Source organism: Diaporthe amygdali (assembly GCF_026229845.1).
Source record: "Diaporthe amygdali strain CAA958 chromosome Unknown NODE_31_length_594919_cov_65_084759, whole genome shotgun sequence".
NCBI lineage: Eukaryota > Fungi > Ascomycota > Sordariomycetes > Diaporthales > Diaporthaceae > Diaporthe > Diaporthe amygdali.
Genome location: NW_026517051.1, coordinates 90,566 through 113,708, shown reverse-complemented (window position 1 = coordinate 113,708; position 23,143 = coordinate 90,566). Strand labels below are relative to the sequence as shown.

The 23,143-nt window shown below is 50.6% G+C and overlaps 9 protein-coding genes across 9 annotated transcripts; 3 read left to right on the top strand and 6 right to left on the bottom strand.

Moving 5' to 3' along the window:
* Positions 1-583: 583 nt before the first annotated feature.
* On the bottom strand, positions 584-2,226 carry J7T55_000275 (transporter; the record flags this gene model as incomplete). Its single annotated transcript, XM_053132377.1, has 2 exons — positions 584-1,766; positions 1,853-2,226. The coding sequence occupies 2 exons, from the start codon at positions 2,224-2,226 to the stop codon at positions 584-586; spliced, it is 1,557 nt and encodes a 518-aa protein (XP_052989513.1).
* Positions 2,227-3,003: 777 nt separating this feature from the next.
* On the bottom strand, positions 3,004-4,041 carry J7T55_000274 (uncharacterized protein; the record flags this gene model as incomplete). Its single annotated transcript, XM_053132376.1, has 2 exons — positions 3,004-3,540; positions 3,643-4,041. The coding sequence occupies 2 exons, from the start codon at positions 4,039-4,041 to the stop codon at positions 3,004-3,006; spliced, it is 936 nt and encodes a 311-aa protein (XP_052989512.1).
* Positions 4,042-4,645: 604 nt separating this feature from the next.
* Positions 4,646-6,178, top strand: J7T55_000273 (Aspartate aminotransferase; the record flags this gene model as incomplete). The annotated part of the gene is made up of 5 exons (XM_053132374.1): positions 4,646-4,948; positions 5,013-5,493; positions 5,608-5,850; positions 5,914-6,003; positions 6,114-6,178. The coding sequence occupies 5 exons, from the start codon at positions 4,646-4,648 to the stop codon at positions 6,176-6,178; spliced, it is 1,182 nt and encodes a 393-aa protein (XP_052989511.1).
* Positions 6,179-7,016: 838 nt separating this feature from the next.
* On the top strand, positions 7,017-10,660 carry J7T55_000272 (ketose-bisphosphate aldolase class-ii family protein; the record flags this gene model as incomplete). Its single annotated transcript, XM_053132373.1, has 4 exons — positions 7,017-7,293; positions 7,456-7,901; positions 7,961-8,596; positions 8,651-10,660. The coding sequence occupies 4 exons, from the start codon at positions 7,017-7,019 to the stop codon at positions 10,658-10,660; spliced, it is 3,369 nt and encodes a 1,122-aa protein (XP_052989510.1).
* A 489-nt stretch (positions 10,661-11,149) lies between these two features.
* Positions 11,150-12,367, bottom strand: J7T55_000271 (uncharacterized protein; the record flags this gene model as incomplete). The annotated part of the gene is made up of 4 exons (XM_053132372.1): positions 11,150-11,549; positions 11,641-11,972; positions 12,073-12,261; positions 12,341-12,367. 4 exons carry the CDS (start codon positions 12,365-12,367, stop codon positions 11,150-11,152), a joined length of 948 nt encoding a protein of 315 aa, XP_052989509.1.
* A 913-nt stretch (positions 12,368-13,280) lies between these two features.
* On the bottom strand, positions 13,281-14,191 carry J7T55_000270 (uncharacterized protein; the record flags this gene model as incomplete). The annotated part of the gene is made up of 3 exons (XM_053132371.1): positions 13,281-13,483; positions 13,551-13,639; positions 13,938-14,191. 3 exons carry the CDS (start codon positions 14,189-14,191, stop codon positions 13,281-13,283), a joined length of 546 nt encoding a protein of 181 aa, XP_052989508.1.
* Positions 14,192-15,161: 970 nt separating this feature from the next.
* On the top strand, positions 15,162-16,114 carry J7T55_000269 (uncharacterized protein; the record flags this gene model as incomplete). Its single annotated transcript, XM_053132370.1, has 3 exons — positions 15,162-15,585; positions 15,661-15,779; positions 15,827-16,114. The coding sequence occupies 3 exons, from the start codon at positions 15,162-15,164 to the stop codon at positions 16,112-16,114; spliced, it is 831 nt and encodes a 276-aa protein (XP_052989507.1).
* Positions 16,115-16,821: 707 nt separating this feature from the next.
* J7T55_000268 (uncharacterized protein) lies at positions 16,822-19,830 on the bottom strand (the record flags this gene model as incomplete). The annotated part of the gene is made up of 1 exon (XM_053132369.1): positions 16,822-19,830. One exon carries the CDS (start codon positions 19,828-19,830, stop codon positions 16,822-16,824), a length of 3,009 nt encoding a protein of 1,002 aa, XP_052989506.1.
* Positions 19,831-20,997: 1,167 nt separating this feature from the next.
* J7T55_000267 (uncharacterized protein) lies at positions 20,998-23,077 on the bottom strand (the record flags this gene model as incomplete). The annotated part of the gene is made up of 4 exons (XM_053132368.1): positions 20,998-21,384; positions 21,610-21,910; positions 21,972-22,112; positions 22,200-23,077. 4 exons carry the CDS (start codon positions 23,075-23,077, stop codon positions 20,998-21,000), a joined length of 1,707 nt encoding a protein of 568 aa, XP_052989505.1.
* Between the last annotated feature and the right edge of the window lie 66 nt (positions 23,078-23,143).

The window sequence follows — 23,143 nt, the reverse complement described above, 5'->3', positions numbered from 1 at the left end:
GTGTTTGGAGGGTCGTGGCAGAATTTTGGAATCTTTCTTCATTTCTAGACGCCTATGCCCATAGAACGCTGTTTGAATGTATATACGAAGCAAAATTTAAGCATATTGAAGAAAATATCGCACTCAAAATAAGATGTATTGCACATAAACACGGAAATCCCTATAGTCTGTCTCACCGATCCTTCATGGCACTCAATGTGTCTCAATTATGCCAGTATTCCGGGGAATCTCTAAGACTCTTTATTGCTCAGGGGTGTCTTGAAACAACATCTACAGCTATGTCATGGTATTAGTTTTATTCCTGTGGGACACAATGACGCAAGATCTTCCATAAATCAGCATTTGAGCTGTTGAACTTGTACTCCAAAGGAAATCGCTCTCCTATTCTACAATATAATGTGTAGCATTCATGGCATAAGATACAGTAGCATCGACCCATGTGTCAAGTGCTTCAATTCCCAAAGCTGTCCCCATGACACGGAAGTGAAAGCCAACGACCACCAAATACCATATCCAGCTATTCTTAACACCAGAAAGATCTCCCAGAAACTACAAGAACTATATAACAAACACTACTTCTCGATCACAACATGTATCGGAAGTTAGGCTGCTCGAAGTCCGTCAGATCTAGGAACTCGGTACCAGTAGAGTTAGTCTCGGGCTGCTCGAGGGCCTTCTTGTCGCGGCGCCTGTTCTCTAGTATATTGATGACACGGATTGCGATGATGACGAGGGCCGAAATGCCATACATTACGGAAACCATCATTTTCCCATGATAGTAAGTAGGCTTCTCGGTGGAGCGGAAGGTCTGAGGACCAATCCAGTTGCCAGCGGCATAGGCGAGGATCTGGAGGCCGTTAACGGTGGCCTTCTTGGTGTAGCCCAGAGTGTTGTTCGAGATCATGACCATGACCAGGCACCAGGCGGAACCGGCAGCGCCAATGAAATAGTAGCCAATCAACAGCGCGGCTGGGGCTGAGAGGGGGATTGCGATCATCATGATGCCACCGATCATAGGAATGAGGATGGCGATGAATGCAAAGAGGGAGCGATCCATGAACCGGTCTGACAGGTAGGTGAAGCCCAATTTGCATGCAATATCAACCACGCCAGTGGGCATGTTAAGCAGCAAGGATAGCCGGTCGCTGAAGCCAAAGGAGTTGATAACGATGGAGCCGAAGGAGGTGATGCCGCCGTTGGGGATGTTCATGAGCAGGGAGAAGAGCACGTAGAGATAAGTACGAGGGTCACGGAAGGCCTCAAAGAACTGGGACCACTTCCACTTGCGACTGCCGATACCCTGGAAGTTGACTCGGATACGTTCAATGGCGATGAGCTTCTCGCGGCGGTTCAGGAAGCGGGCGTTGATCTGGTTGTCAGGCATGTAGAACCAGCAAATGACACCAGTGAGGACAGTCGGGATGCCGAAGACGAGATATAGGATTCTCCACGTAGCGATCTTGGCATCAGTGACCCCGGAGAGGCCATAGGCGATGGGACCGACCACGAGCAGGGCCAGTCCGTTGCAGCTGAGCCAGAAGCCCACGCGTGTGGCTTGTTCGTTTTTCTTGTACCAGGCCGAGGTCAGGATGATGAAGGCGGGTGTGACTGTGGCCTCAAGGGCACCGAGGAAGAAGCGGAGGACCAGAAGGCCTGCATAGTTGGCGGCAAAGACGTGGAATGTGAGTACCAGGCCCCACATGATGATGTTGGCCGATGTGTACTTGCCCAGCGGAAGAGCGCGGAGCAGGTAGGTGGTAGGAAACCTACAAGAAGTTGTCAATCAGCCGCTACACGATTATCAAAAGGCCCCACAGGCCAAATTATATGCAAGGTGTATAAGAGCACGTACTCCCATGCGATGTAACCAGCATAAAAGATGCTCGAAACCCAACTGTATTCCTGGCTGCTGGGGTCCAAGTGGGTGTCCTCGCGGATGCCCATCAGAGAGGAGTAGTTGAGAGATGTCTTGTCGGCGAACTGGAGCGCGTAAATCCAGCACAGCATCGGCATCAAGGCCCAGTCGATCTTGCGCAGCACGCTTTGCTCTTCTTCGGGCGTGTACTCGACCTCCTCGCCGCCAATGAAGTGGAGGGCGGGGTCTGCGTCGGTGTTCTGTGGTTTGTCTTCGATGACGCCCTCGTCGACATCTGTGACGGTCCGTATAATGTCTGCTCCATGCTGCTCATTTTGTATCTCGTTCTTGTTTGTGTCTTCGGAGGACATGGCGCTCGGTGTAATGGCTGAGAAACAGGGCAATGAAGCACAAGAAACGAGAATGCTGCTTCAGGTGTACGTCCCCTGGGAGAACGGTAGTGGTGAAATGTGTTTGGATGTTATTATAAAGCGACACTACCAATGACAATATTGGCAACACCCTAGTCCGAGGAAAGAGACCAATTGACGAAGTGATGTGACGATTGAGAAGGCTATGGCGCCGGCGAGGATGAAAAGGACACCATATATAAGTGGCAAGCGAGTCAGCAAAAGCCTTGTTTGAGGCTGAGAGATGTTATGACTCCAGCGTCCAAGGTCAAGAAGAGAGGGGGATCTTCTCCAAATCATTCAGGAGGCGCATTCTTGACGCGGCGTATCTGCCAGGACGCAACAAATTGTAAGGAGAAAGTGGAGGGACGCTTATCAGGGCAACACTTGGCTAACCTAGTGTTCCTAGTCTAAGTTCAGCCACGGGAACCACGGGGAAACGGCCAAGGTGGAGCTCCACGACAGGGTTATTTCATTGTCCCATGCTATATCTGGTCACTACTATCTTCAATTAGAGGCAAAGCAAAGCCCAAGAGTCTATGGATCCAGATAAACAAGCTGGGGAGGGTGCATAAGCGGGAATTTAGTCTCTGTACCAATTAGTAATACCAAACCATCAACAATAATACTCATAGATAGCACAGGGTTGTCTGTTTATCTTGGCCAAATTTGGAGCCGCACGAGTGGCTGCACATGTGTGACTGATTTCTTTGTACATGTAATTGATACCTTATCTATCTACTGTTTTTCCAGATCAATGACTTCCTTTATGGGTCCCACAATATCTTCGGAAAGAGCAGACACTGTAGTAAATCCCAACGGCCTCCTGCCCCGGCCAGAACCATAAGAGAAGAAGTGTGACACGACAGCCTTGACACCTGCGACACCGACCTTGGACAATGCCCAGTCGGCATGGCTGAGTTTAGACTGGAGCTCTATTGCAGCCTTGAGGTCACCGTTCTGGTACAATTGCAACAAACGCACGTGTGTCTTGGGCGCCACGTTGGCCAGCGCAGCAATAACGCCGTCGGAGCCGGCCACGAGTGCAGGCAGGAAGAAATCTGACTTCCCCGCAAACGGCGAGAAGGTGTCCCTAGGCAACGCTGACCCTATGCGCTGTAGCTTGCCCACATTTCCACAAGTGAGCTTCACGCCCACGATCTTGCCTGGGTGTTTCTTTGCCAGCTTTATTACGGAGTCTGAACTTATGTCGATGCCTGAGGTAACGCCAGGGAAGTTGTAGATGAGGATCGGAAGGTCTGAGTCGTCCGCCACCTGGTATCTCAAATGTCAGTCCTAATTGTCAATAGCCTGCAGCAACCGTAGCCTCAAGCGCGATGCAACACATGTAAAATCAGTGACAATGATAAGACATACCGCGCTGAAGAAGCCTTCTATGACAGCCGGGGTCATGGCGGCGACCCAGTAAGCCGGAGGAAGTACTAATGCAAAGTCGGCACCGGCTTCCTTTGCCTCGGCGATGTAGGACAGGGTCTCGCGGACGCTGGGTGCTCCACAGCCGACGATCAGCTTCACCTGGGGAAAGCCAAGCTGGTTGAGGTGTGTGCGGGCTGTCTGAGCGATTGTTCTTCGCTCGTCGTGCGTGACATGTGGCGCCTCGCCGTTGCTGCCCTGGAGCACAAGCCCGGTGACACCCCCCTCAGCCATGCGCTGGATGTGGGCCTTTGTGCTCTGGATGTCGATAGACTCGTCATCGTTGAAGAATGTGACCAGTGGGGTATACACGCCAAATGGCGGCTTCGTGGTTGATGCCATGGTACGGTCTGGGTCGTAGAGTATTCGATATTGTATCACAGGGAAAATAGGTGAGGCAAGGCTAGCACATTACGGTAGAAATTACGTGGGAAAGGACTGTGAAAAGGACGATTTATGATGACCTGAAATTCGCATTGCTTCTAGAAAATTGCGACTCTGCTTCACACTCATTTTACGCCAGAAGCAATGGTTGTGGTCATAATTACCATCAATGACTGTGTAATTCCGCTTGCGCCTCTCAGCCTAGGGCAAACCAAGTTGCAGCCATGTGGAGCACCACAAGAGCTAGTCAATATCACACACAGCTTAATCTGCTGCATGACAATCAAGGTAGTCATGCGATCTCACCCAGCAGGGATCTCAACTCCGCCTCCACCTCCGCCTCCACCGAGAGTGCCAATACCACCACCAACTTTTGGACCGGCACCGGCCCATGAACCTAGGATCAGGACCGCAGGCAGACTGACTCCCAGTCCGCCAATTGCTTGCTAGGAAGGCCAAATATCCCTCCGATGGCTCCAATAGTAGTCGTAGCAGCCACTGTGGGCTCTCATTACTAGATGTTTCCTGACGACTGCAGTGTTTGCCTAGTTCTTTCGCCAATATGGGTTCCCTGGCTACTGATGCCTCCCTGTTTGATGCAGTCGAATACATCCCACCCGATGCCATCTTTGACCTGACCCGACTGTATCTTGCGGACCCAGACGCCCGAAAGGTCAACCTGGGCCAGGGCACTTACAAAGACGAGCAGGGCAAACCGTGGATCCTGCCCTCCGTTCGTGTGGCGAAAGAGACAATCCGAGATGCAAACCATGAGTACCTGCCGATCCTGGGGCTGGCATCATTCCGAGCCCTGACTACTCAGCTGGTGTTCGGAGAAAAGTCAACAGTCATCAAAGAGGAAAGAGTCAGTTCTGCCCTGAGCAATTATGGCTTTCGATTGATATAATGTTGACGTACACATCCTACAGGTTGCCGCATGCCAGGCACTCTCGGGGACTGGTGCTCTCTCCCTAGCCGGCTCTTTTCTGCACCAGACTCTGCCCGCTGGCACACCCGTGTATATCACCGAGCCGACGTGGTCGAACCACCGCCAGGTCTTTGAGGCCGTGGGGTTCGAGGTTCGCGAGTTCAGGTGGTACTCGGCCGAGACGGGCCAGCTGGACCTCCCCTCCGTTCTGGACGCCCTCTCGCAGGCTCCATCGCAGTCCGTCTTCATTTTCCATGCCAGCGCACACAACCCCAGCGGCTGTGATCCCAGCAAGGGGGCATGGAGGCAGATCGCCGACATTGTCAAGGAGAGGCAACTACTGCCACTGTTTGACTCGGCGTACCTGGGCATCACGTCTGGCAATTATGCAGATGATGCATTCGCCATCCGGTATTTCGCTGAAGAGCTCGGCCTGGAGACGGTGGTCTGCGCCTCGTTTGCTAAGAATATGGGCCTCTACGGTAAGAGCCCCATTTTCCATTCTCCTATTCAAGGCCAGCATCGGCAGTACAATACATATGCTGCAGTTATAAAGTCTATATATACGTGTACTAACTAGTAACCACTATATGTAGGTGAGCGTGTTGGCCATGTGTCCATTACAACGAAGTCCGCCAGCTCAGCCAAGGCCGTCGAGTCGAGACTAGCACAATTAACCCGCTCTCATATCTCCAATCCGCCAGCATTCGGTGCTCGCATAGCGGCAGCCATTCTTGGGGATAGTGAGCTGCGCACACAATGGAAACGGGACTTGGTCACCATGAGCTCCCGTATCGCTGGCATGAGAAAGGCGCTCTACGAAGAGCTCGTGAAGTTGGGTAAGTATTTCTGTCAGTCTCGTCACTCTAGAACACTTGACTTACATATTTGGTGCTCTGAAGGTACACCGGGCGACTGGAAGCGCATCTTGGAACAGAAGGGCATGTTTTGCATTCTAGGAATGAGTCTCGAAGAGGTGCTGAAACTGCGAGGTACGTATTGGTGCTCCCCAATGATGCATACCCTTCTGGTATTGACTGGAGTATTTCATTAGAAAAGTATCATATTTATATGGCAGACTCCTCAAGAGTGTCTATCGCAGGACTAAATAAGGACAACGTAGCATATGTCGCCGCTGGGATCGACAACGTGGTGCGGAATAGATAGAACTGATACTGAGTGGAAATCAAAATAAGTGAATTTTCTCGATTCAAAGATGTGGACTTGCGATTCAAAAAGATACTTCATAGGTTGCTATGAGGTTTGCCTTTTTGAAATTCTTTTATTAAACTGCTGTTCGTACCCTTTGATTTCTTTGCGACGAGAATGCCATCTAGATAGACCGAAGAAAGAGTCATTCGCCAGGTAAAATTCACACTGACGAGAGCGATAAAGTAATTTACGAGAAGGCTGTGGCCAGGTGTGCTTGGAGCGATGAGTAAAGAATATCTATCTCTCATCCCGTAAGCAAGTCTCCACCACCGGCGTTCGCGCTGTTCCTTGAAGACGTTCTAAGTTTTCGAAGTAAAGACAACGATATAATCAATTTGAAGCGGACTTGTCTTTCCGAATTTATGGCAATCGCGATTGTGAATAGCATTGAAAATTACCATGTGTAGCTTCGTTGTACACATTCCAAAGAGTTTCAGAGGAAATAGTTAGAACAAGAATAGGCACCAAGGTAAATGTAGAAGAGGAAAGCCTAGTATGAAGGAAGACCGGTGATGATAATGCCCGTGGGAGCTCCACCAGTGCTAGTGGGCCGCTCAACGCAATTGTATCTGATAAGAGCGAGAGCGGACTAACGTTCTAATATGGCACAATGGTCTATACCTAGATTATATGTAGCCATGTACTTCCATTCCAACTCAAATAATCAACGAGATGATCTTGCAACGAGACAAATTTTCTAACTTCTCTGAAGTGCAATCCGAAATATCTCCGAAACGAAAAACAAAAGGCATGTTGGCAAAGATTGAGTTGGGTACAAGCAACACTGTGCATCATGGCGTCTTCGAACACCGCGACAACATCCATAGGCTTCATCGGGCTCGGAGCCATGGGCTTTGGAATGGCGTGTAATCTGTCCAGAAAGTCACAGTATCGTGTCACAGGATATGATGTGTTCCCGCCGAGTGCGCAGCGATTTGCTGATTCTGCAGGATTCGTCGCTGAGTCTCCAAAACTCGCTGCCGAAAACAGCGAATTCCTGGTTTGTATGGCTGCAAATTCGCAGCAGATTGATCAAATACTATTCAGTGAAGAGACAGGTGCCCTGAAAGGTAGGCGTCAAAATTCTGCCCTCTTCTCACTCTTGGCCCTCTGACGAAATAATATTAAATACATGTGAATCTTAAGCAAAGGTGGCTAGAGAGCCTTGTAGCATAAGACTAACTTAGATACAGCACTTCCGATCTCAGCAATCATCCTCATATGTTCCACAGTCAGCCCCGAATTTCAGGAGTTTCTCCCATCTCGAATCACGGAGGCTGGTAGGCCGGATGTAAAGGTGGTCGACTGCCCAGTCTCTGGGGGCACAGCACGTGCAGCCGATGGCACCCTCACCATATTTGCATCAGGCGAGACAGAAGCCCTTCAGAAGGCCCGGGGCCTGCTCGATGCTATGTCGGAGAAACTCTATGTCATTCCAGGGGGCACCGGCGCAGCGAGCAAAGTGAAGATGGTGAACCAGCTTCTCGTCGGGACGCATATTGCTGCTGCAGCCGAAGCCATGGCGCTGGCGGCGCTGGCGGGACTGAACACCCGTGAGGTCTACGAAATCATCAGAAATGCTGCGGGAAACTCTTGGGCGTTCGAGAACCGTGTGCCTCATATGCTTGAAGGCAATTGGACACCTCATTCGGCACTGGATATTTTTGTGAAAGACATGGTATGTATCAACCTGTGCTACTTGCATGTTTACTTGAACTCCACTGATACTGCCCCCAGGGTATAGTTGTGTCAAGCGCGCGAGCACTGCAATTTCCTCTGCCTCTAGCTTCAGCAGTTGAGCAACTGTACATCTCTGGTTCATCTGTGGGATACGGAAAAGAGGATGATGCTGGACTTGTCCGTCTTTTCCTCCCAGCAACGCCGAATGCTGTCATGCAAAGTGCACAACAGATCATCCACAGGGGCGAGGAGATACCAAGCACTAAGACGAACCCGGCAGCCTCCAAAATTGGCTTCATCGGTCTAGGTGCGATGGGCCAAGGCATGGCAGCTTCTCTTCTCCGGGCAGGCTATTTTGTCCAGGGTTTTGATGTCCATGAACTAGCCATTGATAAATTTCTCCTGAACGACGGCAAGGCCGAAAAGGCTGCTTCGGCAGCAGAAGCGGTGAGAGGAGCCAAGATCGTGTTTCTGATGGTACAAAATGCATCACAGGTCGACAATCTCTTGTTTGGCAATGGTAATGCGGTGGAGTCGCTGTCAGAAGGCGCCGTCGTCATTCTGAGTTCCACTGTCTCACCTTCTTTCGTGAAAAGTTTGGAAAAGAGATTGGCAGGGCTTGAAAAGGACATCAGCTTGATTGATGCTCCCGTCAGTGGAGGCGTGGTTCGAGCTGCAAACGGCACTCTCACGGTTAGTGACTATTGTTGCACCTGGAAAGTCTGGTGCTAACTCACGGATGTTTAGATAATTTGTTCCGGACAAGACTCCGTCATCGCCCAGTCGAATGGTCCATTGATGGCAGTGGCCGGCGTGCCTGAAAACCTGTGTCACGTACAAGGTGGCGTTGGCGCTGCATCGTCTGTCAAGCTCATCAACCAACATCTAGCTGGCATCCACATCGCATCAGCCGCTGAGGCCATGGCGTTTTCCGCTCGCTTAGGGCTGAACACAAGATCCGTGTTTGAGACTCTGAAACATGCAGCCGCCTGGAGCTGGATGTTCGAGAACAGAGTGCCGCAAATGCTGGACGCGGACTGGACTGCACACTCAGCGCTGGCTATCTTCGTCAAGGACCTGGGTATCGTCCTGGATGAGGCCAAGCGGCTCCTGGCCTTTGCACCGATCGCTTCAGCCGCACACACCCTTTATCTTGCGGGCGCGGCTCGCGGCCTGTCGACACAAGCAGATGCGGGAGTTGTTCGAGTCTGGGACTTCGAGACAGGCGTGTTTGTCGCTGAAAACTCTGACCCAAGGTTGGATGGGCACGATGCTGAGAGCCACGAGAAGGTCGAGGCTTCATCTCAGTCAGAGCCTCAGCCCACTCCAGCCCAACAGATGCTCGCCAAACTGCCGGTTGAATATCCATCCAACGTTCTCGGAACGATCACAGAGCTTGTTACCAATGGCTCAGCCCCAGTTCTGGTTGTACTCGATGACGATCCTACTGGAACACAAACCTGCCATGATATCGACGTACTGATGGCCTGGGACTCGGCAACATTAGACTACGAATTTGGCCTTGACGTCAAAGGCTTCTTTATCCTCACAAACTCTCGAGCACTGCCCCCTACAGATGCACGACGATTGATCGTTGAAATTACGCGGAACGTCAAACAAGCGGCTGAAAAAGCGGGCAAGCCGGTCGAAATTGTTCTGCGCGGCGATTCCACCCTGCGTGGTCATCTGCCACAGGAGCCGGAAGCCGTGGAGGAGGTACTGGGCAAGTTTGATGCGTGGATCATCGCACCCTTTTTCTTTGAAGGGGGAAGGCTCACCATCGACGACGTCCACTATGTCAAGGAAGAGGAACTGTTAGTGCCAGCAAGTCAGACACCGTTTGCTCAAGATGCCACATTTGGTTACAAGAACTCCAACCTGAGACAATACGTTATGGAGAAGTGTGGCTCACGATTTGACGACTCATCATTTCTATCAATAACGTTGGATGACATCCGCATGCACGGGCCGACTGGCGTCGCGCAAAAGCTTCTGTCGGCTCCAACCGGGTCGGTCGTCATCGTCAATGCTGCGGCAGAGTCCGACATGGGCGTGTTCGTTGCGGGGCTGCTAGAGGCCGGGAGGGACAGCAGACGACCAAAGTACCTCTACAGGACAGGGGCGGCCTTTGTCTCGACTCGACTGGGCATTAAGAGGATCTTGCCTCTCACTTTCCAAGACATTGGAGGAAAGCTGGCTGCGACGAGTGACCGCCAGCCAGGCGGATTGATCGTTGCAGGATCGTATGTGCCCAAGACAACAGCCCAGCTAAGATTCCTGCGGGAGTCACGAGGAGACAAGCTCGTTGTGATAGAGTTGGAAGTGGCCCAGCTCATCGCTTCGCAAGATGCCGCTTCTGCTCTAATCTCAGTAGCAGCAGTTGAAGCATCGCGACAACTGGAACGTGGGCAGGATGTTCTGGTTATGACATCCCGGACACTTGTCAAGGGCAGTGATGCTCTCAATTCCCTCGAAATCGGTTCCAAGATTGCACATTGCCTTGTCCTGCTCGTGGAACTGATCCAGGTCCGGCCTCGGTACCTCATTGCGAAAGGAGGCATCACATCATCTGATGCTGCCACAAAAGGCTTGAAGATGAGGCGGGCGAGGATCGTTGGCCAGGCTGCACCGGGAGTGCCACTCTGGAGGTGCGATGAGCCCAGCAGCCGTTTCTCGGGTATTCCTTATATTGTTTTTCCAGGAAACGTTGGTACTGAAAAGACACTGGCGGAGGTCGTAGAGGCATGGGAAAATTGATTGTTCTGTTCAAGATGATTCATAGCGACAACGTCTTGGCATTAGTGAATGGTCGGGAAAATTGAACGTAAAAATGCTGATTCGAGAGGTGAAATGGAAGACAAATGGATTTATAGGCTATATTTGAACACTGACACAAAATTTCATGTTTCCCCAAGCTGTATCTCATTCTTCTACAGATTCCAGTCTTGAGACCACCACTGCATGAAAAGGTCAAGATCACAACTTGAACATGGTCGCAGGAGATTGGTTGGCTGCGTCGACAAGGACAAAACCGCCAGTCTCCGACAAATGAAACAAGTGTAACCGCAAGAATAGATCGTGCAAGATCAATGAGGGAGCAACAAGTGTGCGTTAGCTTCTTAACTGTGTGATTCTACTATGAATTAGTAGTCCTGTGCGGTGAGAATACACACTTCTATCTTGAATACAGCTAGATCTCCATCACTCGACTGCCAGTTGCATTTTTCACTTTGATACCGCAGCAGCCTAATTACCCTGCCTGCTATTCTCACTCCAGAAAGGCAGCCCCGCTTCCATCCGTGCAATTCCATACACCGACGAGCTATCCAGTGACTCACCCGCATACTCGCGCGCAGTCGTCAGCCTGGAAAGCGCCGTCTCGAGGGTAGGAATTCGGGTGCCGTGAGCCTTGGCGATGGATATGGCGTGGCTGGCATCCTTGGACGCTAGGGCAGCGGCGAAGCCTGGCTGGGTGTCGAGGGGCGGTGCGTAGGCGCCGGTGGTCATGCGTTTCGAGTAGCTCTCCAGAACTGGCCCATACATGCTACCTATGAACTCCTCCATCTGGGCGGTCCCAAGGCCTGTCTTCTCGGCAAAGACTTGTGCCTCGGCGATTAGCTCCTGAAGTCCAATGACAAAGATGTTTCTGTTCGCAGGCGTCAAAGTTCAGCGCTTCGTACATCACTGCATATACATGCATGTGTGCTACTTTGGTATAGACAGGAGGGGCTACATACCCTGAGATCTTGAGCAGACTGGCCTTACGGACGTCCTCGCCCATGTTGATGATGCTCCGGCCCATCCCAGCCAGAATGAAGGGGCCGAGTCTGTCAATAGTAGCGGCTGGGCCGGCCATGGAGAATATAAGCTTACCAGCGGCTGCCATGGGGCTGGCACCGAACACGGGAGAGGCAACGAAGGTTGCGCCTTTCTCGCCAAGGCGCTCTGAGCACTTTGCACATGTGTCGGGGTGAACAGTCGAGGTGTCAATCCAGACCTTGCCTTCAAGCGGGATTCCGGCCTCCAGGGCTTTTGTTACAAGGCCGTCCAACACTTCGTCGTTTGAGATCTGAAAGTATGCCACATCAATGGCGAGCTCCATCCTTACTTGCTGGCGTATAATTTTATAGCTCCTTTAATGCATCTCAAGGGTGAAGAAGAACGCCTACCATTGTGAAGATGACGGTCGACTTTGCAATAACTTCCTCCAAGCTCTCTTCAGGAATGGCACCGGCCTGTTTGAGAGCCTGGCCGCGCGACATTGTGCGATTGCTATATCGCAGTGGAGGCATGCCCTTGGCGGCGAGGTGCTTTTGAAGGTTCAGGGCCATGCCAATGCCCATAGACCCGAGGCCATACTATAACGAGCATGGTGAGTGCTGGCCGGAACAATTCCGTATATCTACGGAAAAGAAGGGAAGGTAGCTCGCTACTCACCCAGCCAAAGCTTTCTGTGGACGCCATTTCGCCGCCGGTTTTACTTGTTGTCGATGGCTTAAGATTTACTTGACAGAAGATGTTACGACTTAGATGGGCAGAGAATGAAGAATAAAGCAGCTTTGATTTATGCAACAGCAATTTTGCTTTCGCGATGGTCTATTTATCCCACACATGTACACTGTGATCTGCTGCATAGCAACCTCCACCCATACAGTACTAGTGTGCATTTTGGTGCTGTCAACGTGGAGCTCCACCGTGGCGATGTCGGGCCTCCCGCCGCACTGCGAAGAGTCATTGTAAGCGGGACGCTCATTCATCCTACTAATTTACGGATTCCCATGATAATTTCGCAACTGACAGAAGCTTGAATGCAGGAGATCTCAGTTTCTCAAGCCGAGTATCATTGAGAATGCCTTACAACAGCTTGACAGTCAGCCTCGCATCATGTCTCCACTGTTTTTGTCACAAAATTATCTCGGTAGTCTCACTTTTCTTGCCTGGACGGACTGTTATCGCTGGAGCATCACAGCACACATCTAATAATCAAATTTGGGGCAAAGGCCGAGCAGGTAGCGGGTATATGGTTACCAGATTGACATCCAATATTTTCGTCACGTTTCGACGCTTCTGTCTTATTTAGAACTTCCCCCTTTGGAAAAAAGACTTTCGACATATGGCATCATGATAAATGTCTTATCACATACAGCATCAGGAAGTACTTGCCACCTGGGCATCCATCCCGCGAACACCATTCCACAGACCTGCTGCAGCCGACGGCATTTCCTCGGGAATCCCAATACATCCATCTAACTTTTCCTAAATGTTTGTAATGCAGGCGGCTGATCCTGGTACGGAAGAACGACTTTGTACTTCCTAGATCCAGGCGCCTTCATGAGCTGACCAGACTCAGGGTTCATAATTAGTTCGACCATGCAATTCAATTGGCGAACGTGTCCAGAATCGAAAGTAGCCTTGGCAATGGGCGCTCTGTCGATACGTGAAGGACTATATCTGTAGCCGATGATATGATGAAAAGCCTCAGTATCTTGGATTGGCTGGACGTTTTTGCCAACATGATCGGCTTTATGTGTTTCCCAGACAACGTAGCCAGCTTGATGAAGAAGGTAAAACCATTGGGCACTGCACGAACATTAGTCTCAAACGGTTGCAATGCCGGCGCCAGGAATCGGGAAACTGCAGAACTTACGTGAAATCGCGGCAGCCATTAGGATGCTCTGCCAACTCTTGGTTTCGTCCGGATTGCCGCGCAGGACCAGCACGTCCCGGGGCGCCCGGCTTGTCTGTTAATGTTCGAGCTACAACTCTGTATGTAAACGGTAGTAAAGGATTGGCCGCATCCATGAAGTTCTTCACGGTCAGGCCCGCCGCAGGAACATTGAAATGGAAAGAGACATAAGGGCTTCGTGTGTTCGCCATGCCATTTTGCATCGCCTTTAATGTTAGACTTCGACAAGTCAGAGATGTTTCAGGGGTCTCAACAGATACTCTGACACTTTCGCAAGTCCTAATGCGCCCGGCCTTATAATATATAATGCTATAAGAACAGTGGCTATTAGCAAAAGCGGCAACTTACAAGTTGGGTACATACGGATTTGCAATTAGGAAACGTAGCACCCAATGGTTCTTTTTCTTCCCCATCTCCTGCTTCAAAGGATCCGCGGCCACAAATTCCGCGTTCCCCAGAGCCTCCACGATGAGGACCTTAACCTTTGCATTGCGCATCAGAGTTTGTAATTCAACTTCCGAAGTGTCCGGCTTGGGAGCGGGAGGAGCTGTCTCCTTTGCCTTTGCCTTTCCCTTCTGAGCATTGGTGTTGTGACTGGGCATATCGCGGAATCGATGTATTGGGAATCGATGTCTTGGATCAGCGGAACGAGGATTCTTTCTTAATAAATACTGGCCCAATGTAGGATAATATAGCGTATTTGCTTTAATACTAGATCAGATAATGTTCTTGGAAGAATGATTGCGATTTGATTTATTGCTGTTTCAATTAAGGAACCTCGTCTTGCTGCTCTAGCTTTATACACGACATGCTGGGCCACAAAAACCTCATCCGACATCACATCCAAGTTCGTTGCAGAGAGTGGAGTAGTTAGTTGTATACTAAAATTGGATTTTTGACATTTTGGTCACCAACTTGGGCGACATTGAAGCAAAATATGGTCTCTGAACATGGCCGAGGCCGAAACGCCACAATGGTGGAGTTTGACCAGCGCTATTTAGAAGTTCGACCATTCTGCCCGTTACTATGAAAGGATATCATTAGTTGCCAGTTGACTCGGAGTAGTGGATCATGAGAAACAATGGACTTCGAGCAAGCAGTCACCGGTCGCCTGTGCCGCCTCCTGGCCGCAGGCAGGCTGAAATATGTGGAGCTGAAGCTGTTCCTCCGAGCACATGTAGGCGCGACGATTAGTGCACGATAATCGCATCGGGTGCCGTTGGCAGTTCAGCGCCCCACGTCAATAAGGCACAGGCTCGCCCTGGTTGGTTCGGCGGCCTGGATGTTGGTGAGTAGCACTTTGAGCGGATCAATGGTATATTTAGCAGATGGTCACCAAAGTTTTTTTTTTTATAGAATGGACCCAACACATTTGATTCTGAGCCGTCGATCGGTGTTTGGATGCATGTCTGACTAAGCGGTCACCACCGGTGAAAAGACTTAATCTTTCAATGTTCGAGGTCTGCCTAATTCTTTCATTTCTCACCGATTCAACCGCAAGATTGAAGGTTGCCAACAAACATGAACAAACCTCCCAGCCACAACACTTCCATTACGACAGTCCAAATCAATATGGCAGATGAACAATTCTCCCTTGACTGGAAGCTTGTCCGTGACGAGATCATCGCCGCCTTGGCCGATGAACTCAACCCACAACGACACAAAAACCACTTTGAAGTGATGAGGGGATTCAAATTGACCAACGGTCACTTGCCCGCTGGTGCGGATTGCGTCTGGATAAAATACGACTTTGATGTCCCGCGCTTGCAATGGCAGGCAAACACTCAGGCATGGGCATACGAGCAAATCGCTAAAGACGATAACGCAAATGCAAGGTTCCACATTCCCCGTGTTTGCGATTTCTTTGAGGCAAGAATTAATGGTTTGGACTATGGGTTGATCGTCATGGAGTTTGTTGAAGGCGTGACTGTAAGCGACATCGAGTTCAATATCACGTCCAGCAATATAAGCCAGGAGGAGAAGCAGAACAAGTTATGTTTGTTCAAGGACCGTGTTGTGGAGGCTATTTGTCTTTTATACTCTTTAACTCCACCTGAAAATACGGCGCCAGGTCCTTATGGAGGCGGTCTGATTACGAATCTTGTCTGGGGCCGTGAGGATTCCAATTCACCGCAAGAATATGAGAGCGTGGAAGATCTACAGAACTGGATTAACGCGGAAAACGACAGAGTGAGTCAAACGGAACTCCACTATAGATCATAACTAATGACATATAGACAAATCCCGGCTACCCGCCTGTAGACCTAGTATCGGAAGATCTACGGCTCTGTTTTGGCGATATGAACCTGACGAACTTCATCATGGAGGATGAAGACCCTTCAAGTCGCTTGATCATTATAGACTTTGAGCATGCAAACTTCCTACCGACGTCATTCCTCGTCTACTCATCTTGGCTTACCCACGATGCCCATATCAGCGAGGGCATAAGGATAAGAGCTCATTTGCAAGTTAATGAGGATACGAATGCTGCACTTGACAACATCAGAAGACATAGACCTTATTAGCAACAAGAATCCAGGGATTGACTCAAAATTTCAGAAACCTGATATATGCAGTTGACATCAAGCGATCCCAGTTTGATCCGCAACAACTCAGCCCCCAAAACTGTGACTGCAATACCTCCAAAGAATTCCAGCCATTGCTATTTATGGCGTGGCTGACAAGTTCGGGAAGTGCTGGAATCCAGGAAGACTCATATACGGCGTAGCCATATGAATGCATGCAGGTCCTGTTTTGTAGTTCAACAGGAAGCTGCAGAAGGACACTGACCGCGTCTGATCTTTGGATGTACATCTTTCAGCTTAAGCTTGATGCTGGCCCGCTCTACTAAGCGGCAATAGTGCTATATGTTGAGTTAGGTTATGCGTCCAAATTGATTTCCTTGAGGATTGTCGCCATCGACGTCCCCATGCGCTAGAAACTCCACTTTTTATTCCAAAGCCGAGTCCAACATCCTTAACCAGGGTCTTCGTTAAAGAGCATTTCCTTTAAGAGGCATTACATGTTAAGTGCTATTCCTAATCAGTTATAAGTATATTTTTCCTAAGCCTATTTATCTGCCCCTTACAATACATTCTAATAATCCTTGTATTCAAATTAACTCTTTTACTTTTCAAAATAGTATTCATTTATTTTTTAAAAAAGATATTTTTAGTGAGAATAACACTCAGGCTCAAGGGTTGACACCAGGCATACCCCATAGTCGTCGCCCCTAAAATATGATCACATCGATATGCCCCACCAGATTTCTCGACGTGAAGTCGGGGTCGTTGAAACAGCCATTCTTGCAGCTCTTCTTCGGTAGCACAAGCGTTCGGTATCCGAGCTGCACGCTAATCGACGTTACCGCCAGGCGGCCCACCCAGTTTTCATGACATCTTAGGACCATAGGTCGATTGGATTTGTCGAGAAGCTCCTGCCAGCTGTCTGCGCACACAATTTGTCTCATGAGAGCGTTCCTCTTCTTCCCCATTTCTTGTAGTCCTATTGCTATGGGTTGAGTGGCGTACTTGTGACCGCTTTCACACTCGCTCGGCACTTTGGTCAGCGTGGCAGTTGATGAGGATAAGGCTTTGACGATATCAATGTCTCCTATCCAAACGTTACCATCATAAACCGAGACAATTGCTTCTTGGAAGAAAGCTTGCATATCCCGTTGGCCCTGGTGCTCAGCCGTATAGGGAACCCGGTATTCAGTCAGGGATAAGTGAAGAGAAGTTTTATTGAAGTGATCGGCTGTCGATCCATCCCAAGGTTCGTGATTTATGACATTCCACTCCCCTGTGTCGTTCTTTTTTATTTGAGGGACTGGTGGAGGGATCAGCAAAGACACGCCGGGTTTGCCAATGTTGCCAAAGGTTCGACTCAATGAGCAAGAATCCGAATCCTCGTGCGGGTCGGACGAGAGAACTCCAGCAGCGTAGATCGAGCTTCCAACGATGACTGCCATGACATTGTTCAGCAATCCAGGATCGAGGTCTTGGTCACCTGTCTCGAGGTAGGCTACCGCAGAGAATGCATTTTCCATGCGCGTCTGCACTGACTTCGATAGGAATCCACTGAAACACTTCTTCGAACTTAACGGTGTGCGTAGAACATCAAGGGAGACAGTGACTTCTGAAGTATCCAAATTCTTATACAGGTGATCAAGGAATCCGAGAAATATTATCGAATCATGATTTCGCTTCGCGGATATTCCTTTAAATTGCATCAGGTCTCTTCGCATGAAATCAAATATTTGGTCGAATTCCACTTCGGACTGCATTGTAGGGCCTTTCACCGAGTGATTAAAAACGCTGCTGATCCTCCTGTAAATTGCTGCGTATTTAGGATTTCCAAAGTAGTGCTTGAAAGCCATAGGCGTCGCGGCAAGCCCTTTCGAAGTCAATTCTGGACAAAAGGACCTTGTGAAGACCGAGTTCCCATGGACATCGAGACGTTTGTACGCATCTTTGGAAGGTGTAAAGGACAACAACTGGTGCTCTGTACCCATATTGGAGATCATTCGCCGCGCTATCCTGGATGATTGCACAAGATCATCTCCCGTTGTCCATGTCCAAGGCTCGGATTGGGCTTCCGCTTGGTCGGAGTCGTCCCTGATTAGGTGCAAAGCTTTGCCGTATTCTTTTGAGGTCCACCGATGGAAAACATTGGGAGCTGACTCCCCTCGTCTTGTTGAATTCTGGCACGGGATATTGCTTGGGAAGCCGGTCCGTCCAAGGAAAGAGTCGTTGTCAAAAGACACCACCATCCAAAGCCCGCTAGTCAACCGTTTAACACTTTTCTGTAGTACTTCACACAGTAATTGCTGCCGGACGTCCACGTTTTCGATGAATTCGATCAACTTGATAACATTCGTCATCCCGAAGGTCTGATTTTCAAACGTGGGTGTCCTCCCCTCCTTGTCCTTCAAGAACTCCCCGCCATTTCTGTTTCCATATGCCATTATTCGCGTCATTACACGCCGCCTGTCGGGGGCTTCGATCAGAAACTCTCCAGCCGCCTTACCGAGAGCTTTATAACCTGCAACGATTGGACCACTCGACTCTTCCATGCGACTCGCAAGTAAATGATAGAACTTGCAGACGTAATCGAATCTGTCCTGTGTTTCTGGCCACTCCCTGGCAAGTGCACCTAGTGCAGCAAGCATCAACTCCGTGATTGATACCCTTGATGGATTAGCATCCATGATTCTCGTGATCGTCATGGGTGCACCGTAGTATCGAAGCTTCGCCAACGGCAATGACCATCGCACACCATAATTGATGCCGTCAGATGGCCGCAGTCCGACTGTCAGAATGCCTCCTGGACTAACGAGGGGGTCATTCTGCCGCACTTCCTTCTCAGGTGGACCACTGGACAGCTCACTGCTATACACAGACATGTCTGGGTACAGATGCCATGCTGACAATCCGAGGAGCGCTCCCCCGTTGTATACGCTTTGCGCCACACCGGCGATCAATTTGTCTGCGACTTTCATTGACTCCGTCCATGCTTCCATAACACTTTCGTATGTACCAGGCGTATTGTTGACTGGAATGTCGATGTTGCCAATGATCAAGCGGAATTGAATAAGTTCTGCGGCCTTGATTGCATCCGCCGTTTGCAGCCATGACCTTGTGCTAGCATCCAATTCAGCGAGTTGCTCACGAGTGACGGTAGAGTTGAGTGCTGTTATATCAGCAATCTCCATCCCCTCCTGATGTAGCTCAGCTTTTCTGGCATTCAATACCTCAGCCCAGATCGATACAGCTTCAGGCGGGGACCAGAGCCGGGCTAATAAACAAGCCAGAAGTTGCACACAAAGAGCTTCCGGTCCGGACGTTGCGGCTGCCCAAAGAGAGGTGCCGTCGATCCCCACGTTCTTGGAGAAAACGTGGTTTTCATAGTTCTCAGCCGAGTACTCTCTGGTGTCTTTCTTCCTGTTCTTTGAAGCCGCCGCGATTTGCGAGACGCGGTGTCCAAAAGCCTGAAGAAGATGGGGCACTTTCGGTAGTCTACCTCTAAAGACGGCGCCCAGTCTGCGCGCAGCAATGTGCTGAGAACCCCCTTCAGCCTGGCGACGGCGGTCTTCAGACAGGCTACTGCCCAGGAGCTGGTACTCCCTGGGTGCCTCTACCTTGTACAAGGAGAAGTCAAAGTTCAACGCCGCCAGTGCCATCGTATTCTCTTGGGAGGCAGCCATTAAGGCGGCTGTGAACTTGCCAAGGGAAGACGCCATTATGTTTGTTGAGAAGATACTGAAGAATGTGTCTCATGAATCTAGACAAATATGATCATGCAGCGGAGTCGGAAGGCTGTCGGAATTGTGAGCTGCTGCACAACGTGCTTGACCTTTCTCGTTGGGTCTCGTTGGGGCGACACCAGTTGACCTTGGTGAATAACATAGAGTGCGCATGACAGCTCCAAAGTCTGTCACTGAGGCTACTGTGTCATGATTTGAGGGGTCGAGGTGCTTTATCTATGGATGACACCACAGCCACCAGTACCGGTGTGTTGGCATGTGTAAAAACAATCTGCAGCCCGCGCAGCTGCATGCAAGCCACCCTTGTGATTTCGTCCCGGGTGATTGGATCATCGGAATGCGCGACGGTAGCATAAAATGACTTGGCAAAGCTGCTTGGACCAGTTGAGATACTTTAGTTCAGGCCACGCGCGAAAGAGGTATTTGTGAAACCAAGGTCGATCAAAGTAGTCAGCAGCAGGACGTCTTCACGAAGACCCCTCCCCGGCCTCCATGGGCCATCTTCGCGGATACTAACCTCATATCCACTTCAAGATCTCCCTTTAAATCCATGCCAGATAGATTATCTTCCTGGCTTTCTTCCGATTATCAAAGCTCAACCAACCGCCTTACTCCGGTATACACACATCTCTCCAACAGAGAGATGCTCTCATTCTAGGTGATAATCTCCTCGCCACCAGCCCTTATTATTCCGAACTTGCCCGGTCGCCTCATTCCTCACGCAATCCAATCTCGTGACCCTGACCGCCTTTCAGCACATTACTAACGCGATGAGACAGGAGCGAGCCTACCGGCTTGAGAGGAGTCCAAATCCAGCCAAACGCCGCCGGTATGTATCAAATATTTGGGCGAATTCCGATGCATGCGCTCTCCCAGTGTGATTCTAAAAATTACCAAAGGCTGATGAGCGCAACAAAAAGTCCTTTCCAGTCAGGTTATGGGGCTGATAACCTTTTGTGGAATAAGTTCCCATTGCATAATTTCCTGCGGGATAATGTTGTAAGCCATAGAGAGCTCTGCAATGACGAGTTACGATAACAATATGAAGTTTAAAACAAATAACGATAAAACACATAACGACAAAACAGATGACGATAAAAACAAAGACCAGTTCCTCTGGGAGTACTCACGCAGTGAGTCCCATTACCGATCAGTCGGGCCATGCCCCCTCCGAGCCCGCTTGTCCGCCCCCTGCGGCGCATCCCGGTGGTCCTTGTGCTCAAACCAATCCTTCCACTCCTCAAACAGGACGTCCTTGAAGAAGACACCCGCCCCCGAGACCCGGCCGTGGACGAGCTCGTGCAGCAGCTCGTGCCACCAGCCGTACTGGTCTTCGTAGTACTCAAGCATTACCTGGGCAATAATGCTCGGGCCCATGGCGGCCAGAGCCCAGTATCCCTCGCCGTCACAGAAGTGGAACGAGCTGCTGTACTTTTGACGCTGGTCCCTGAGCTCGGCCCAGCGGTCCAGGGCGTCTCGGATGTCTGTGTTGCGCTCTAGGCCCATGTTAATGATGTCGTTGGCGGCAAGCTATTCGGAAATTTCTCATGTTTAGCATAGATCAGGCATTTTAATATGTGCTTTGATAGTCAAAATACTACTTAGAGATTGGCATGGTGCTGTAAGACCTTATAATTTAGGATGTCCTTAGGGTCCAGCTTGTAGCATATATCCGTCTCAAGCTTGTTATCTATCAGCAACATGTCAGCGGCTTGCTAAGTCAATATCGTTTCGAGGTTCCATAGGTTTGTTTACCATACAGAGGACAACAGCCATAAAGTCATTTCCCCTGGTTAACCTGTATACCACAAATGGCATGATCTTTGGCCCGAGCGCAACAAGAGCAGCAAACTCAGGCCCGCTAGCTCGGGTGTCCGAATCTGGTGGATCACTGTTGCTGAACCATGTCTTCCTCCAGGCGTCGTACTTGGTATCAAAGTCCTTGGCAAGGGCGGGAGACGCGTTCTTGAGCTTGTTGTATACGTCCTGGGCCGATTTCACCGCCGCGGCACAGGGAGGTGGGACGGTTGCGAAAGGATCCATGTGGGGGGCTTTCCTATTTGTCTTGGATGAAGATGATGAGGACGGTCGGGAGCAAGACGAAGACGAAGACGGACATTGGGAAGAAGAGGATGAGGTGGATGGTCGGGAGTTGGGGGGGGGGGGGGGAGGAGAAGAGGAAGAGGACTCTGGATTCGGCGGGGCCGAATTTGCAGTTGGCGGCACAGCAGGTGGCTTTGCAGTTTGCTGTGAAGCGCCTGATATCTATAGTCATATCTCAGCTCAAACTTGATGCTGGCCCACTCCACCAGGCGGCAACAGTGCTATCTACTAAATCAGGATACTCGTCGGAAATAATCTCCTCGAGAACAGTAGCCATGGAGGTACCGATGGGCCAGACTCTCCTCTTCTTCCAGAACCCCAGCACAGCTTTCGTGAAGCACGCCTCGCCCAGTTCCGGAGAAGCAGCCATCAGAGCGTCCAGCCCTTCCAAACCCGCCTCGCGACCGCCATCCTGCTGGCCGGGCAGTGCTGTCTCCTCCATTGCGACGTCCATGATAGCATGAAAGATCACGGTAGGAGCCTCGAACCTCCTGCGAGCCTGCGCCTGCGACCCAGCTGCGCGCGCGCGCATCTCCGAGGCTGCCCACCTGAGCGACCGCCAGATAGCCAGGACGACCCTGTAAGAGGCCATGGTGGCCCATGGCGGCTCGCGCCGGGCGTCTTGCCGGTTGCTGGACAGGATGGCGGACAGCAGGGCCATGGCCTCGTCGAGGATCATGATGACGGCATCGTCGCCTGAGTTGTGCTGTAGCAGGGACTCGAGCGAGCGTCTGGTGCCGGCGTAGCGGCCTAGTGTTAGGTGTGTCGCCGTTGCTAGGCCGGCGACGACGCTGCTGTCGACGATGCCGCCGATCAGAAGGTCGTCGGGCTTGTAGAGGGCGATCTTGACGGCTAGGCCTATGCACTCGATCGCCCGCCAAATCGGTCGGTATGTGTCTGAACCATCGCCTTGAACTTGGTCCCGTCCTGCGACTGCTCGGGAAACGTGTCGCAGGGCTGCTATGACCTGCCGATTCTGCGACTGTGTGAAGATGTGGAAGGCTGAAGGGTCCTGGAGGGCTGGTGGCATCTGGTAGTAGCAGCGTGTAAAATCTCTGACGAAGGCGTCGATGTTGGTCAGCACGAAAAGAGTTGCCATGGGAGATGCTGCTAAGGCCATCATAAGCTGTGGACTTGGTGAGCCCGACATCAGCGACTGCGTTGCGAGGGCCAGCGACCTCGTATT